The following is a 14669-nucleotide window of genomic DNA, read 5'->3' as shown; positions in this document are numbered from 1 at the left end:
TCACTGTCCCAAATTTCGGTGAAATCGGACAATAAACGCGCCTTCTATGGGTCCAAAACCAAAAATCGAGATATCGGTCTATATGACAGCTATATCCAAATCTGCTCCGATCTGGACGAAATTGCAAAAATATGTCGAGAGGCCTAATACAACTCCTTGTCGATATCGAACAATTAATGCGCCTTTTATGGAGCCAAATAGACCATATAGGCCTCGAGAGTTCGGTATATATGGCAGCTATATCCAAATCTGTACCGATCTGGGTCAAATTGAAGAAGTATATCGAGTGGCCTAACACAACTCACTGTCCCAAATTACAACAAAATCGGATAATAAATGTGGCTTTTATGGGCCTAAGACCTCAAATCGGCGGATCGGTCTATATGGGGGCTATATCAAGATATAGTCCGACATAGCCCATTTTTGAACTTAACTTGCCTATGGACAAAAAAAAGAACCTATGTAAAGTTAAAGCTCAATATCTCTATTTTTAAAGACTGTAGCGAGATTTCAACAGACAGATGGATAGACAGACGAAGTAGCATGGCGTAATCGTCTAAGATCCAGAATATAAATACTTTATGGGGTCTTAGATGAATATTTCGAGGAGTTGCAAACAGAATGACGAAATTGGTATATCCCATCGGAAATCGGACCACAAACAAAAGATGTGGCAGCTCCAACAAGTTTTCAAAATACTGATTTGACCAAATTTAGGGACTTGCCAAAAGTCGCCCGGACAGCCTAGGGCCTTGAAATTTTGCACACTACTGCGCCAACACCTCAGTTCTAACCTTTCCAAAGAGATATCTCTACTCCTTTGGGTGTGAGCAACTTTACTTTGGTGGCCTTCTTGGACATAGAAGGGACTTTTAATAATGTGAAGTTGGAGTCTGTACATGACGCTCTGGTGGACATGAAAATTCTCCTTCTTTTGGTAAATTGGGTTGGTACGATGCTAAAAGGCCGGATTATCGGGGCATGAACGGGCAGGGGGCTCGATAAAGGAGATTACGACCAGGGAAACTCCGCTAGTAGGGTTTTATCTCCTCTATTCCGGCTTTTGGTGATCAATGAGATTCTGAGATCTTTCAAAAGGGGGAGGTCGTTTCCTACGCGGACAATCGTCATTATGGTGGGTGGCCGTTTACTCTCCACTGTTACTGACCTCGTTCAAGGAGATTTGAGGAAGCTGTCCGCATGTGCGAGGGCCAACGGGCTTGACATAAATCCCAGAATACTTTTCACCGGGAGAAGGATGCTGGTCGATTTGAAGGGACCTGTCCCGAATTGGTTGGAGCTATCGCTATCTTCGTAGGTCAAAAAGGGGACTGACCGCGCTCTACTACCGTCCCAACTCGATAGAAAGGAGTTGGGGCCCAAGGCAGAGGACGGTGCACTGGTTGATTACGGCGCTCATTCGACCAATTCCCACCTATGGTTGTTTGGTGTGACACAAAACTGTGAATAATTGGTACAGAAGGTACAGGGAACCGCGACTGTGCTTATCTCTGGGGCAAGGGAAGTGCCTCGAGAGTGAAGCTGAATGCCATAACAGGCAGAGGGCTCGATAAGGAAGATTATGACCAAAAAAGCTACGGAAGAAGGATTTTATCTCTTCTATTCTGGCTTTTGATGATCAATGGGATTCTGAGATCTTTCAAGAGGGGAAGCGTGAAGGTCGTTGCTTAAGCGGACCATCGTCATCATGGTGAGCGGCCGTTTACTCTCTACTGTTACCGACCTCGTTCAAGGAGATTTGAGGAAGCTGTGCGCATGGGCGTAAATCCCAGAATGTCTTTTGACCGGGGAAAGAAAGCTGGGTGTTTTTAAGGGACCTGTCCCGAATTGAGTGGAGCTACCGCTATCTTCGGAGGCCAAGTACTTGGTCGTGATTCTTGACCAGAAACTAAACTGGAAAGAAACGTCGAAGCAAGGGTTAAAAGGGAACTGAACGCGCTCTACTACCGTCCCAACTCGATAGAAAGGAGTTGGGGCCCAAGGAAGAAGACGGCGGTCGTTCGACCAATTCCCACCTATGGTTGTCTGGTGTGACACAAAACTGTGAATAATTGTGCCCTTCACAGGATGATGGAGAAGGTACACGGTACCGCGGCTGTGCATATCTCTGGGGTAAGATGAAGTGCCTCGACAGACATGCTGAATGCCATTCTCAATATTAAGCCTTTGCACCTATATGGAGGCCACCGTAGGGCAGAGACTAGCATGTCCGCCTATTTCGCTGAACGGCTGGGTTCGAATCCTGGCGAGAACATCAAAAACAATTTTCAGCGTTGGTTATGTTTTTGTTGTTGTTGTAGCAACACTTCCACGTGGAGTTTGCGATCCTCGTCTAGCTCCTGTGTGAGCAAGCCCGTTTCGGTCCCAAGGACCGATCACCGCGGGAACAATTGATTAGTTAAATTTGCCAATAACTCGCCTTGTCACATCGAGCATCATAGGCACTCAGTATTTTTGCAAGAGCCGGTGCCACCAGGCCTCTCACGGTGACTCTTCGCTCGATACCGCTGATTGTCCGCGACTGCCGTTGCAGCTACTCCGCATGGAGCATTCCCCTATCCGCAACCTGTGGACACGCCCGATAGCTCGCAGCTAAGCTTCTCTTTATAGCAATGAACACCACACAGATCGGACCTCAATGTTCCAGCCTGTGTGGTGCTTACAGATTTCCCCTCCTAGTGCTGGCGACATTTGTGGGGTACTATGCCACTCCAAAGAGGTGTCGCACTGCGGCACGCCGTTCGGACTAAGCTATAAAAAGGAGACCCCTTATCATTGAGCTTAAAAATTTGGATCGGACAGCACTGAGTGATATGTGAGAAGTTTGTCTCAGTATCTTAGTGGAATGTTCATGGGCAAATTTTAATTTTCTACCATATGTTGGGTGTGTGGCAACAATGATCGCCATGAAACTGAGGGAGGCAGGTAGATGGTGTTCCTTTAACTTAGGATATACTTCAGTTCTGTGGGGGGATGGCGCCAAGCTATATGCGACGCGACTGATTACATACCAGGGAAGTCCTTCCTTCCTTCCTTGGAAGTCGTTCTCCCGAAAAGGCATCTCTGGGTTGAAGGCACCCCGCCCTTCCCGGGACCCTCTGTATACACGGATGGGTCTAAATTGGATGGGGGCACCGGAACAGGAATCAGGGAATCTTATAGACTTCTGTCTTAGTCTGGCGTCTTTCAGGCAGAGATCTTCGCGATCCTGAAGGCATTGGAGATGATGTTGATGCGGGAGCGGCGGTCCGATCAGAATGTCACGATATACGCGGAATGCCAGGCAGCGCTAAAGACGCTGTCGTCGAGCAGCGTAAGGTCAAAACTGTTAGTAGATCCAAAGAGCTTCTTCCTACCATGGGAAAGGCTATCAGGCTATTCTGGGTCCCAGGCCATTAAAATGTGGCAGGGAACGAAGCGGCAGAGAAGCTGGCCAGTAATGGATAGCTGATTGCTGCAGATCTTATTATGAAATCAATAAGACCTCCATTGTGTGAGCTTCTTGGTAACGTGGACACCTTCAACGATGACTGGGCGAATAAAGCGTAGGTTACTGCAACTACAAGTTTGCCCATGGGCAAACTTCTCACGTATCACTGAGTGATGTTCGAATCAAATTTAAACTCAGTGATAAGGGGCCTCCTTTTTAAAGCCAAGTCCGAATGGCGTACCGCAGTGCGACACCTCCTTGGGGAGAAGTATTTACACGGCAAAATACCTTACACAGCATTAAGAGGGGATAGCTCTAAAATTTTTGTTTTATTTTCTCGCCAGGATTCGAACCCAGGCGTTCAGCGTCATAGACGGACATGCTAATCTCTGCGCTATGGTGGCCTCGGCGGTGGGCTAATGCTGTAGGTTATTGCGTGTCAAAGTGCCTGTGTCCGAGTATTTCGCGAAGTAGGTCGTCGCTCTATCTGGAACTAAGAAAGCATGCCATAGGACTGCTGATAGGAGTCCTGACTGCTCATTGTAACGTCAGGTATTTGACGACGTGATGGGTGTAGGGAACTGCGGCAAACTTCTCAGTTTGTCCCAGTTACTTAATGGAATGTTCATGGGCAAATTTTGCTGGGTGTAAGGAGAGACATATATCTGCAGGATGAGCGATGACGAGCTGGAGTTGGAGACGGTTGCACACCGATTTGAGCATCGATTTAAATATCATGGGTAGGGCAGCGGTGGCATTCTCTCTCTAGGCGTTCGTAGAAAATATCCTTGGTCTGCTCGTGCTTGTCTTCCGTCGGGGCTTGGGCAGACATAAGGCTGATGTTGAAGAGTTTCGCTTTTATGCGGATTGTGGCTAGCCTCTCATCTCAGCTCGAATCATTTGAAATTGCGTGAACAAAACTTGATCTGTTCAAAAATAGCAGACCTACTTCTACCAATCTTTATCCCATCTCATCGTGAGCCGGTTGGTATATCTCCAATATAAACCGCGAGCCTGCAGAACACATTTCTTCGAAATTTACTTGAAATTTTCAAAAAAACTAACCAACATTTATATGATCATAATATTCCTTTAAATTACTATAGAATATAGTGTCCTTATCAAATGAATTTATATTGCTGCATCCACTTAAAACTGCTTTCATTTCTTATATTGTGGTTTGATTAAAACTTTGTTAAAAAATTTTATTGTATACAGAAAAAGAAAATATTTTTAATCTTTCACTTTTTTTCCTCATACAAAAAAATACAGAGTGTGCTCTGGACCCTCAGGCAGCTAATTTAATTTTCTTCTTTTCTCTATTTTTCTTTCATGCCACCTGTCATCGCTCTCCCCCCTCCTTTCCCTTCTCCTTCGAATGCGATTGGAGTAGCATGATGTGCCCCATGGCAAGCATGCGTTAATTTTAGTTAAACAGCCAAAGGGTAATTTGGTGTGGATCTCAACACAGGATACGAGTAGCTCAACTAAAAGCGCACCCAGCACAAACGAGAAGGATAAAAAATTTGAGCCGCGACTAAAAACATGGTCGGATTGTGATAAAATCCAGGTAATTATTACACACAGACACTTGAACAAATTGCACATGTTTCATGATAGAAATAGGGTGTTGGTTTTTTTTTTAAGAGGAACAGAATGAACGAGTAAAAGTGAGCTAAGTGCGGCCTAGCCGAATCTTATATAGCCTCCAACATTGATCACATTTATCAAGTTCTTTGCACGATAGCTCTTAATAGCCAATAAACCGGATAAAGCATAAAAATTGGATGTTGAAGATCATAGTAAAAGTCATATCACCCAAATCGGATAAGAATTGCCCCCACCATAGGCTCAAGAAGTCAAACCGGGAGATGGGTTTATATGGGAGCTATATCGTGTTAAAGGTCAAAGTAGCGCAGAGGTTATCATATCCGCCTAAAACAATGAACATCTGGGTTCAAATCCTGGCGAGAACATCAGAAAAAATTCTAGGAGGTTGGTAATAGCCCCCATATAGACCGATCCACCGATTTTGGGTCTTAGACCCATAAAAGCCACATTTATTAACCGATTTTGATGGCCCAGATCGGTTCAGATTTGGCCCAGATCGGTTCTTCAATTTGGCCCAGATCGATTCAGATTTGGATATAGCTGTCATATAAACCGATTCGCCGATTTGGGGTCTTCGGTCTACATTTATTATCCGATTTTGCTGAAATTTGGGACAGTAAATTGTGTTAGAGCAGTCGACATCCTCTTCAATTTGCCCCAGATCGGTTCAGATTTGGATATAGCTGTCACATAGCCAGATCCGCCGATTAAGGGTCTTAGACCCATAAAAGCCTCATATTGTGTCAGGCCAGTCGACATCCCTCTTTAACTTGGCCCAGATCGGTCCAGATTTGGATATAGCTGCCATATAGACCGATCTCTCTATTTAAGGTTTTGGGCCCATAAAAAGCTCATTTATTGGTACAATGGGTAATGTAAGGCCCTTCGACATCTTTCTACAATTTGGTCCACATCGGTCCAGATTTGGATATAGCAGCCATATAGACCGATCTCTCGATTTAAGGATATGAACCCATAAAAGGCGCATTTATTGTCCGATGTCGCCGAAATTTGGGACAGTGAGTTAAGTTATTCCCGTCGAAATTTTTCTGCAATATGGCTTCGATCGGTCCAGATATGGATATAGCTGCCATATAGATCGATCTCTCGATTTAAGGTTTTGGGCCCATAAAAGGCGCATTCATTGTCCGATGTCGCCGAAATTTGGGGCAGTGAGTTTCGTTAGGCCCCTCGACATCCTTCTGTAACTTGACCTAGATCGGGCCAGATTTGGATATAGCTGCCATATAGACCGATCTCTTAATTTAGGGTTTTGGGCCCATAAAAGGCCCATCCATTATCCGATCTCGCCGAAATCTGAGACCGCGAGAAGCGTTAGGTCCTTCGACATCCATCTTCAATTTGGCCCAGATCGGTCCAGATTTGGATATAGCTGCCATATAGACCGATCTCTCGATTTAAGGTTTTGGGCTCATAAAAGGCGCCTTTATTGTCCGATGTCGCCGAAATTTGGGACAGTGAGTTACGTTAGGCCCCTCAACATCCTTCTGTAACTTGACTCAGATCGCTTCAGAATTGGATATAGCTGCCATATAGACCGATCTCTCGATTTAAAGTTTTGGACCCATAAAAGGCACATTTATTGTCCGATGTCGCCGAAATTTGGGACAGTGAGTCAAGTTATTCCCGTCGACATCTTTCTGCAATATGACCCAGATCGGTCAAGATTTGGATGTAGCTGCCATATAGACCGATCTCTTGATTTAGGGATTTGGACATATAAAAGGCGCATTTATTGTCCGATGTCGCCGAAATTTGGGACAGTGAGTTACGTTATTCCCGCCGACATCTTTCTGCAATATGGCCCAGATCGGTCAAGATTTGGATGTAGCTGCCATATAGACCGATCTCTTGATTTAGGGATTTGGACATAAAAAAGGCGCATTTATTGTCCGATGTTGCCGAATTTTGGGACAGTGAGTTACGTTATTCCCACCGACATCTTTCTGCAATATGGCCCAGATCGGTCCAGATTTCGACATAGCTACCATATAGACCGATCTCTCGATTTAGGGATTTGGACCCATAAAAGGCGCATTTATTGTCCGATGTCACCGAAATTTGGGACAGTGAGTTGCGTTAAGCCCCTCAACATCCTTCTGTAACTTGACTCAGATCGCTTCAGAATTGGATATAGCTGCCATATAGACCGATCTCTCGATTTAAAGTTTTGGACCCATAAAAGGCACATTTATTGTCCGATGTCGCCGAAATTTGGGACAGTGAGTCAAGTTATTCCCGTCGACATCTTTCTGCAATATGACCCAGATCGGTCCAGATTTGGATAAAGCTTTCATGTAGACCGATCTCTCCATTAAGGGTCTTGGGGCCATAACTGGCGCATTTATTGTCCGATGGCGCCGAAATTTGGGACAGTGAGTTGCGTTAGGCCCCTCGACATCCTTCTGTAACTTGACTCAGATCGCTTCAGAATTGGATATAGCTTCCATATAGACCGATCTCTCGAGTTAGGGTCTTGACCCCATAAAATTCGCATTCATAATCCGATGTCGCTGAAATTTAACATAATGACTTATGTTAGGCTTGTCGACGTCCGTATCGTATATGGTTCAGATCGGTCTATATTTGGATATAGCTACCAAAAAACCAATATTTGCTCTAAAAAATTGAACAATGACTTGTACTTATTAGGCCAATGAATCAATGTCCCTGTCGAATTTGGTCCATTTCGGACTTTATTTCGATATAGCTGCTGTGGGGGCATAAATTATGAATTTTTCACCGGATTATGACGAAAGTGATTTGCATATATATCCGAGGTGGTGGGTATCCAAAGCCTTTTGTGGCTTAAGGTGGAAAATGCACTATGCGTCTAACGATGCCCGTCGGTCTCTTACACCTAAAAACACACCTTATCTTTCGGGATATGTGAATCAACTCGACACCGCTCTCGCATTACATCAAGTTAGATGCCCTGTGGCACTTACCCCATACGTCATAGTGTTCCTGCGTTCAGGTGCCTTCTCCCTATAGCAGTCATTTTATCATTTATGTCGCGTCAAGGTCTCTTTCCTTTCAGCTGAGTATTACTGCGACAAAATTTGTCACAGCTCTCCAGCTGCCCTCTCTGCTGCACATTTTCGTTGTTAGGTTTTCCGCTCCTATTTCATCGATCTGCTCTTCTAGTCCAGACCGGCTGTTTTCGCCAGTGTTGAAAGCGGAAGCCTGTGTGCTCTGCATGATCCACCACCTCTTCTTCTTTTCATCGTAGATGCAGAATGGTGAGCTGCATTTTCACATTCTGTGTAGGTACTTGCGGATGAAGGCGTGTTCAGATATTGCCTATTGCTTCAATAAAAGTTTAAACCTAGTACGGTTTATATCGGTTCAGATTTGGATATAGCTCCCATATAAACCGATCTCCCGATATGACTTCTTGAGCCCTTGGAAACCTCAATTTTCATCCGATTTGTCTGAAATTTTGCACATAGTATTCTGTTATGACTGCCAACAACTGTGCCCAGTACGGTTCATATCGGTCAAGAACCTGATATAGCTCCCATATAAACCGATCTCCCGATTTGATTCCTTCAGCCCCTGGAAGCCGCATTTTTTGTCCGATTTGAATAAAATTGATCATGTGATGTTCCGTTATGATTTCCAACAACTGTGCCAAGTACGGTTCAAATCGGTCTATAACCTGATATAGCTCCCATATAAACCGATCTCCCGATTTGACTCCTTCAGCCCCTGGAAGCCGCAATTTTTGACCGATTTGAATAAAATTGATCAAGTGATGTTCCGTTATGATTTCCAACAACTGTGCCAAGTACGGTTCAAATCGGCCTATAACCTGATATATCTCCCATATAAACCGATCTCCCGATTTGACTGCTTGAGCCCCTAGAAGCCGCAATTTTTGTCCGATTTGGCTGAAATTTTGTACATAGTGTTCTGTTATGATCTTCAACAATTAAGCGAAGTACTCTCCAAATCGGTCAATAACTTGATATAGCTCTCATGTAAACCGATCTCCCGATTTGACTTCTTGAGCCCCTAGAAGCGGCAATTTTCATCCGATTTGTTTGAAATTTTGCACACAGTATTCTGTTTTGACTTCCAACCACTGTGCCCAGTACGGTTCAAATCGGTCAAGAACCTGATATAGCTCCCATATATACCGATCTCCCGATATGACTTCTTCAGCCCCTGGAAGGCACAATTTTCATCCAATTTGGCTGAAATTTTGCACATAGTGTTCTGTTATGACTTCAAACACCTGTGCCAAGTACGGTCCAAATCGGTCTATAACCAGATATAGCTCTTATATAAACCGATCTCCCGATATGACTCCTTCAGACCCTGGAAGCCTCAATTTTCATCCGATTTGGTTGGAATTTTGCACAGGGTGTTCTGTTATGACTTCCAACAACTGGGCCCAGTACGGTTCCTATCGGTTCAGATTTGGATATATCTCCCATATAAACCGATCTCCCGATTTGACTCCTTCAGCCCCTGGAAGGCTCAATTTTCTTCAGATTTGTCTGAAATTTTGCACATAGTGTTCTGTTATGACTTCTTAGTACGTACCAAATCGGTCTATAACCAAAAATATAGCTCCCATAATTTTGCAGAATCCATGGTGGTGGGTTGCCAAGAATCGGCCCGGCCAAACTTAGCGCGCTTTTACTTGTTTTTGTTTTCTGTTACTCTAACATAACACCCTTTATATACATATGCCCATTCATACATATACCCACATTTGCATATCATATCTTCAAGTACATAAGGAGTGACTTGTTATTTAGTTCTTGTGAATGTTGGCAACCCTACATTCAATTCAGTGACATAGTGCTTAAAGTTTAGAAGTAACATAATCCAGCAAACTCTACATATATCATAAACTACTTTTGAACCATTGTAACCAACGGTTGGTTTACTGCTGAGACTTGCTTTTAAGTTATGCAGGAAAAAAGCGTTACGAATTTATCTAACGGCCTCATCAGTCCAATCCAAGATGTTTACTCAGTATCACTGTTTGCCCAACTTACAGCGCTTTTACTTGTTTTGTTGTGGTTTGCAATTTTTTTTTTTATATATTTTTATAATTGAAACATGTCATGTCATGTCATGTCATATCATATAATGTAATGGGTTTTTTATGACATAAGTTAACTGAATTGACTCCACTCTGCCCATAATTATTGCATTATAAAGCCTCACTTCACCTGTTAACCAGATGGTCTATATAACTCTTATCATTCAGGGAGCGCAAGTTTCGTTTTAAAACCATCAGCCTGTCATAAAACAGATATAGAATGTGTAACAGGCACTTGGTCTGAAATTGAAAACATTGTCAAACAACTAATTAAAGACAGCATTACCTGACTTAACTTCAATTACGTCCAAAGGATGAGAATCCCTTAGGTGCTTTGTCAATGCCACAAAGCTGCTTATAGGATATTAAGCTTAAAAGAAGTTGTCTGCCATGGAATGTTAGAGAGACAGATGGAAAGAAAAGAAAATAAAAACTAATTAAAGAAAAACAAGAAGCTGATTGACTTGAATGAGTGGAATTAGTTAATTGAAAGTGTACTAGAAAACGGATGTAAAACTAAAAACATGGTTAAATTTGGCTGGGGGAATCCTATATAACCTATATCAAGCATTTTTCCTTATACGTTGAAATTTTGCAGACTTCATTTGCAGAACTTTTTGATTTGGAACCTCTGTAAAGAGTTGTGGGTTATAAAAACTAGTCAATTTTCACCCAGGTATGAGCACCGGATTTATTTTGCCTGCTCTCCCTGCAAATAGCTTTGGTTGTCACAAATGATGTTAGGAAATTTGGAGTAATGTCCACATGTTATTAATCTAAACTTGATTGCAGCAAAACTTTTATTTGCAAAGAAGTTTTGCAATGTTTCCCTGTGGGTTTTTCGCATAAAAAGATAACAAATGGAAATAGAGTGTGCTGCTATATACGTTCCTCCCAAACTTTTTCTAGCATGCTATATTTCGCTTAAAAGTAGAGTACGAATGTCTCAACTTACCCGTGACTGGCAGACATGGGGGCGTATGAGTTCATTCAATTAATAATACGTATCGGCCACCTTGGATTATGAATTCATATTAGGTATACGTTGAGAGTACCAATTTGACCAAAGACATATTAAGAGAAATGGTCCCTTCCAACGCATTCAATTTGGATGAAAAAAAAGTTATTTAAGGATTTAAGAATTACACTGTAATTTTGAAATTACCAGGTAGCTGACACGAAGAAGACGGGAATTACGGTAATTTCCCGGCTCAGGAATTCCCTTTACCAAACCCTACACGTCGTAGCGCAGAGGTAACAACTAAGATGCTGAATGCCTAGTTTCGAATCCTGGTAGGTTGGGTTAGCTTCGGTTGAAAAGAGGGTGTAGATGTTAATCCGCTCCATGCCACTATGGGACATACACCTAAGCCAGTAATCAGCTTGTTGTGTGCTCTCAATAATGGCAAGTAACCTCTAAAAATAAAATCTAAGTCAGGAATTCTGTGCTACTTACAAAATCCCTACCCATATCACGACCCTAAGTTGTATATGTCTGATATTGTGTACCGAGTTAGCTGCGAAAGTCAAGCAATGACATGGGAAATGCTCCCACACATGCTTGCCGCACCGATTTTGTATAAGTGAGTCCTATGTGTGCTGTAATGATTCCAAAAGCTATATTGACTAAAGGTGTGCACGTGAGTTTTCGTGAGTGAAATCGAAATCCAGGCACGTATTCGTGCGTGCCCGTGATTAAATTAAATTTCTTCGTGCGTGGGCAATCATGCTCACGAGATACTTATGCGACACTCACACGAGTGTCTCGTGAGTCGCGAGTGCCTCGTGAGTCGCTAGGGTCTCGTGAGTCGCGAGTGTCTCGTGAGTCGCGAATGTCTCATGAGTCGCGATGTTTCGTGAGTCGCGAGTGTCTCGTGAGTCGCAAGTGTCTCTGGAGTCGCGAGTGTTTCGTAAGTCGCGAGTGTCTCGTGAGTCGCGAGTGTCTCGTGAGTGTCTCATGAGGCGCGAGTGTCTCGTGAGTCGCGAGTGTCTCGTGAGTCGCGAGTGTCTCGTGAGCCGCGAGTGTTTCGTGAGTCGTGAGTGTCTCGTGAGTGTCTCGTGAGTCGCGAGTTTTTCGGGAGTCGCGAGTGTCTCGTGAGTCGCGAGTGTCTCGTGAGTCGCGAGTGTCTCGGGAGTCGCGAGTGTCTCGTGAGTGTCTCGTGAGTCGTGAGTGTCTCGTGAGCCGCGAGTGTCTCGTGAGTCGTGGGTGTCTTGTGGGTCGTGAGTGTCTCGTGAGTCGCGAGTGTCTCGTGAGTCGCAAGTGTCTCGTGAGTCGCGAGTGTCTCGTGAGTCGCGAGTGTCTTGTGAGTCGCGAGTGTCTCTTGAGTCGCGAGTGTCACGTGAGTCGTGAGTGTCTTGTGAGTCGCGAGTGTCTCGTGAGTGCCTCGTTAGTCGCGAGTGTCTTGTGAGTGCCTCGTGAGACGCGAGTGTCTCGTATCTCGTGAGTGCCTCGTTAGTCGCGAGTGTCTTGTGAGTGCCTCGTGAGACACGAGTGTCTCGTGAGTAGCGAATGTTTCGTGAGGGGCTCGTGAGTCCCGAGTGTCTCGTGAGTCGCGAGTGTCTCGTTAGTCGCGAGTGCCTCGTGAGTCGTGCGAGAGTAAAATTGTTTCTCGTGAGCGTGAGTGGAAAATCCCAGCACATCCCTTATATTGACTACCTGCTTACTTCGATGCATCAGTAGGATTTTCGTCGTCCTACCGACCGTTTGGCTGTTCGACAGTGTTACATGCTCGCGTTTGTAGCCCACGGCCTTAACTCGTACTGAGTCGACCCAAAAGGCTTTGGGCTAACCAAGCACTGCCAATTTGTCAGCTTTTTCATTCCCCTTTACTCCCTTATGGCCCGGCACCCAAACAATGCGGATCGTGCTATCCTCAGAAAAGTTATTTATCTCCTTCTCCTTTACACTTCAAGACTAATCGTGACCTTACAGTCCTGGTTGTTAATGACCTGATGGTCCGTAAAGATATTTACACTCGACGTCCTCGCGTTAACACCACACCACCTGATCGCCCGGATTTCCGCCTGCATGACCGTATTATGGTCAGGCAGTGGGAAACAGCACTCAGTCCCTGGGTCCTCAATGTAAACCGCCAGATCCACTCTGTCCTCTAGCTCCATCTTCATCTGTGTAGCATGATCTTTCAGATAGCAATACCAGAATTCCGTCAATCCAAGGCTGTGCCGCTGGCAGCAGTGCTTCGTACTCGACCTTAAGTGTCGTCTCTGGTATCCGACCGGAAACCTCTTCCATTCCTTCCAGGTTTCCTATCGTTGCCTCGATTTTACCACGATGGTATGAGCTGCTCCTATCCTCTTTCCATTCTCTTGGCGCCTTAAGTCTCATAGCCGCAGGGGCTGCCTCTCACTTAATCTGTGTGTCTATGGGTCGGATATCTGGAATAGATATTGAATCTTGAACTTCTTGAGCCGCTATAGGGCGCACTTCTTATCAGATTTGGCTGAAATTAAGCATGACGTGTTTTGTTATGACTGTATCAAATATGGTTCAAATCGATCCATAATCTGATAAAGCTGCCATATAAACCGATCTGGAATCTTGACTTCTTGAGCCTCTAGAGAGCGCAATTATTATCCTAGTTTGGGGGGAGTCGTACAGACTGATCTCCATTCTCTCACCAGTAGAAAAGCCGCTTGAGGCATTACTCCCCGCGGGCCTCGTAGGAGAATTTCCATTCGCCGAACTTCAACAGGGATTTCGAAAACTACATGGCACAACAACTGCTTTGCATGCCATCGCCGCATACATTTGCCGTGGCTTCAATCTGCCCAGTCCATGTGATAGGACGATCCTCATGGCACATGACCTATCGAAGGCATTCGATATGGTCAGCCATGTCAAACTATTTTAGGACATCGCCAACACGTCCCTCCGGCCAGGCCTTAAACGCTGAGTCGCAAAATAACTGTGTGGTCGCCAGTCATTTGTGGAAGAAGCACTGTAGTTAAGTTAAGAAGTCGAAGCACTGTAGAGTGAAACAGGCAGTTACCCAAGGTGGGGTGATATCTCTGGCCCAGCCCCTATAGACGGCATAGAGATCGTATTATATGCGGACGATTGTACGATCATGGCATCAGGTCCCCAACCCATTGATGACATCTGCGATAGGTTGAAAGTCTACCTCAATGAACTTGCCTCATATTTCGCTGCAAGAAACATTCTCCCAACATGCCACAGCAATTTGCGAGAAATTCAAGAGTAGAAACAAGGCCCTCAAGTCACTTGCCGGCTGCCCTTGGGGTGCTGACAAAAAAAACCTGTTTGACCACGTACAAAGCCATTGGCCGGTCTGTGGTAAGTTATGCAGCGCCAGTGTGGTCTCGTCAGCTCTGTGACACGCATTGGAATAATATTCAGATCTGTCAGAATTCCGCCCCTTCGAACTGTGACGAGTTGCCTCCTCATGTTGATCACCTCCATCAGGAGACAAAAATCCAACCAATGCGATAACTACATGCTGTCTAAGCAATGCCTTTTAGGCTGTTATCGCAGAGATCATGCAAATC

At 44.5% G+C, this 14669-nt stretch overlaps 1 protein-coding gene across 3 annotated transcripts in view; it reads left to right on the top strand.

Moving 5' to 3' along the window:
* The window catches only part of LOC106091151 (uncharacterized), a 613012-nt gene that overhangs the window by 536553 nt on the left and 61790 nt on the right, over window positions 1-14669 (top strand). For all 3 annotated transcript variants that reach the window (XM_059361085.1, XM_059361084.1, XM_059361086.1), the window contains one exon: window positions 4845-5021. In XM_059361085.1, coding sequence (XP_059217068.1) covers window positions 4845-5021 — 177 coding nt within the window. The remainder of the gene's footprint in view (window positions 1-4844; window positions 5022-14669) is intronic.

Source organism: Stomoxys calcitrans, chromosome 1 (genome assembly GCF_963082655.1).
Source record: "Stomoxys calcitrans chromosome 1, idStoCalc2.1, whole genome shotgun sequence".
Taxonomy (NCBI): domain Eukaryota; kingdom Metazoa; phylum Arthropoda; class Insecta; order Diptera; family Muscidae; genus Stomoxys; species Stomoxys calcitrans.
The sequence above is the reverse complement of the archived record's forward strand: the minus strand, read 5'-3'. Positions and strand labels throughout refer to the sequence as shown.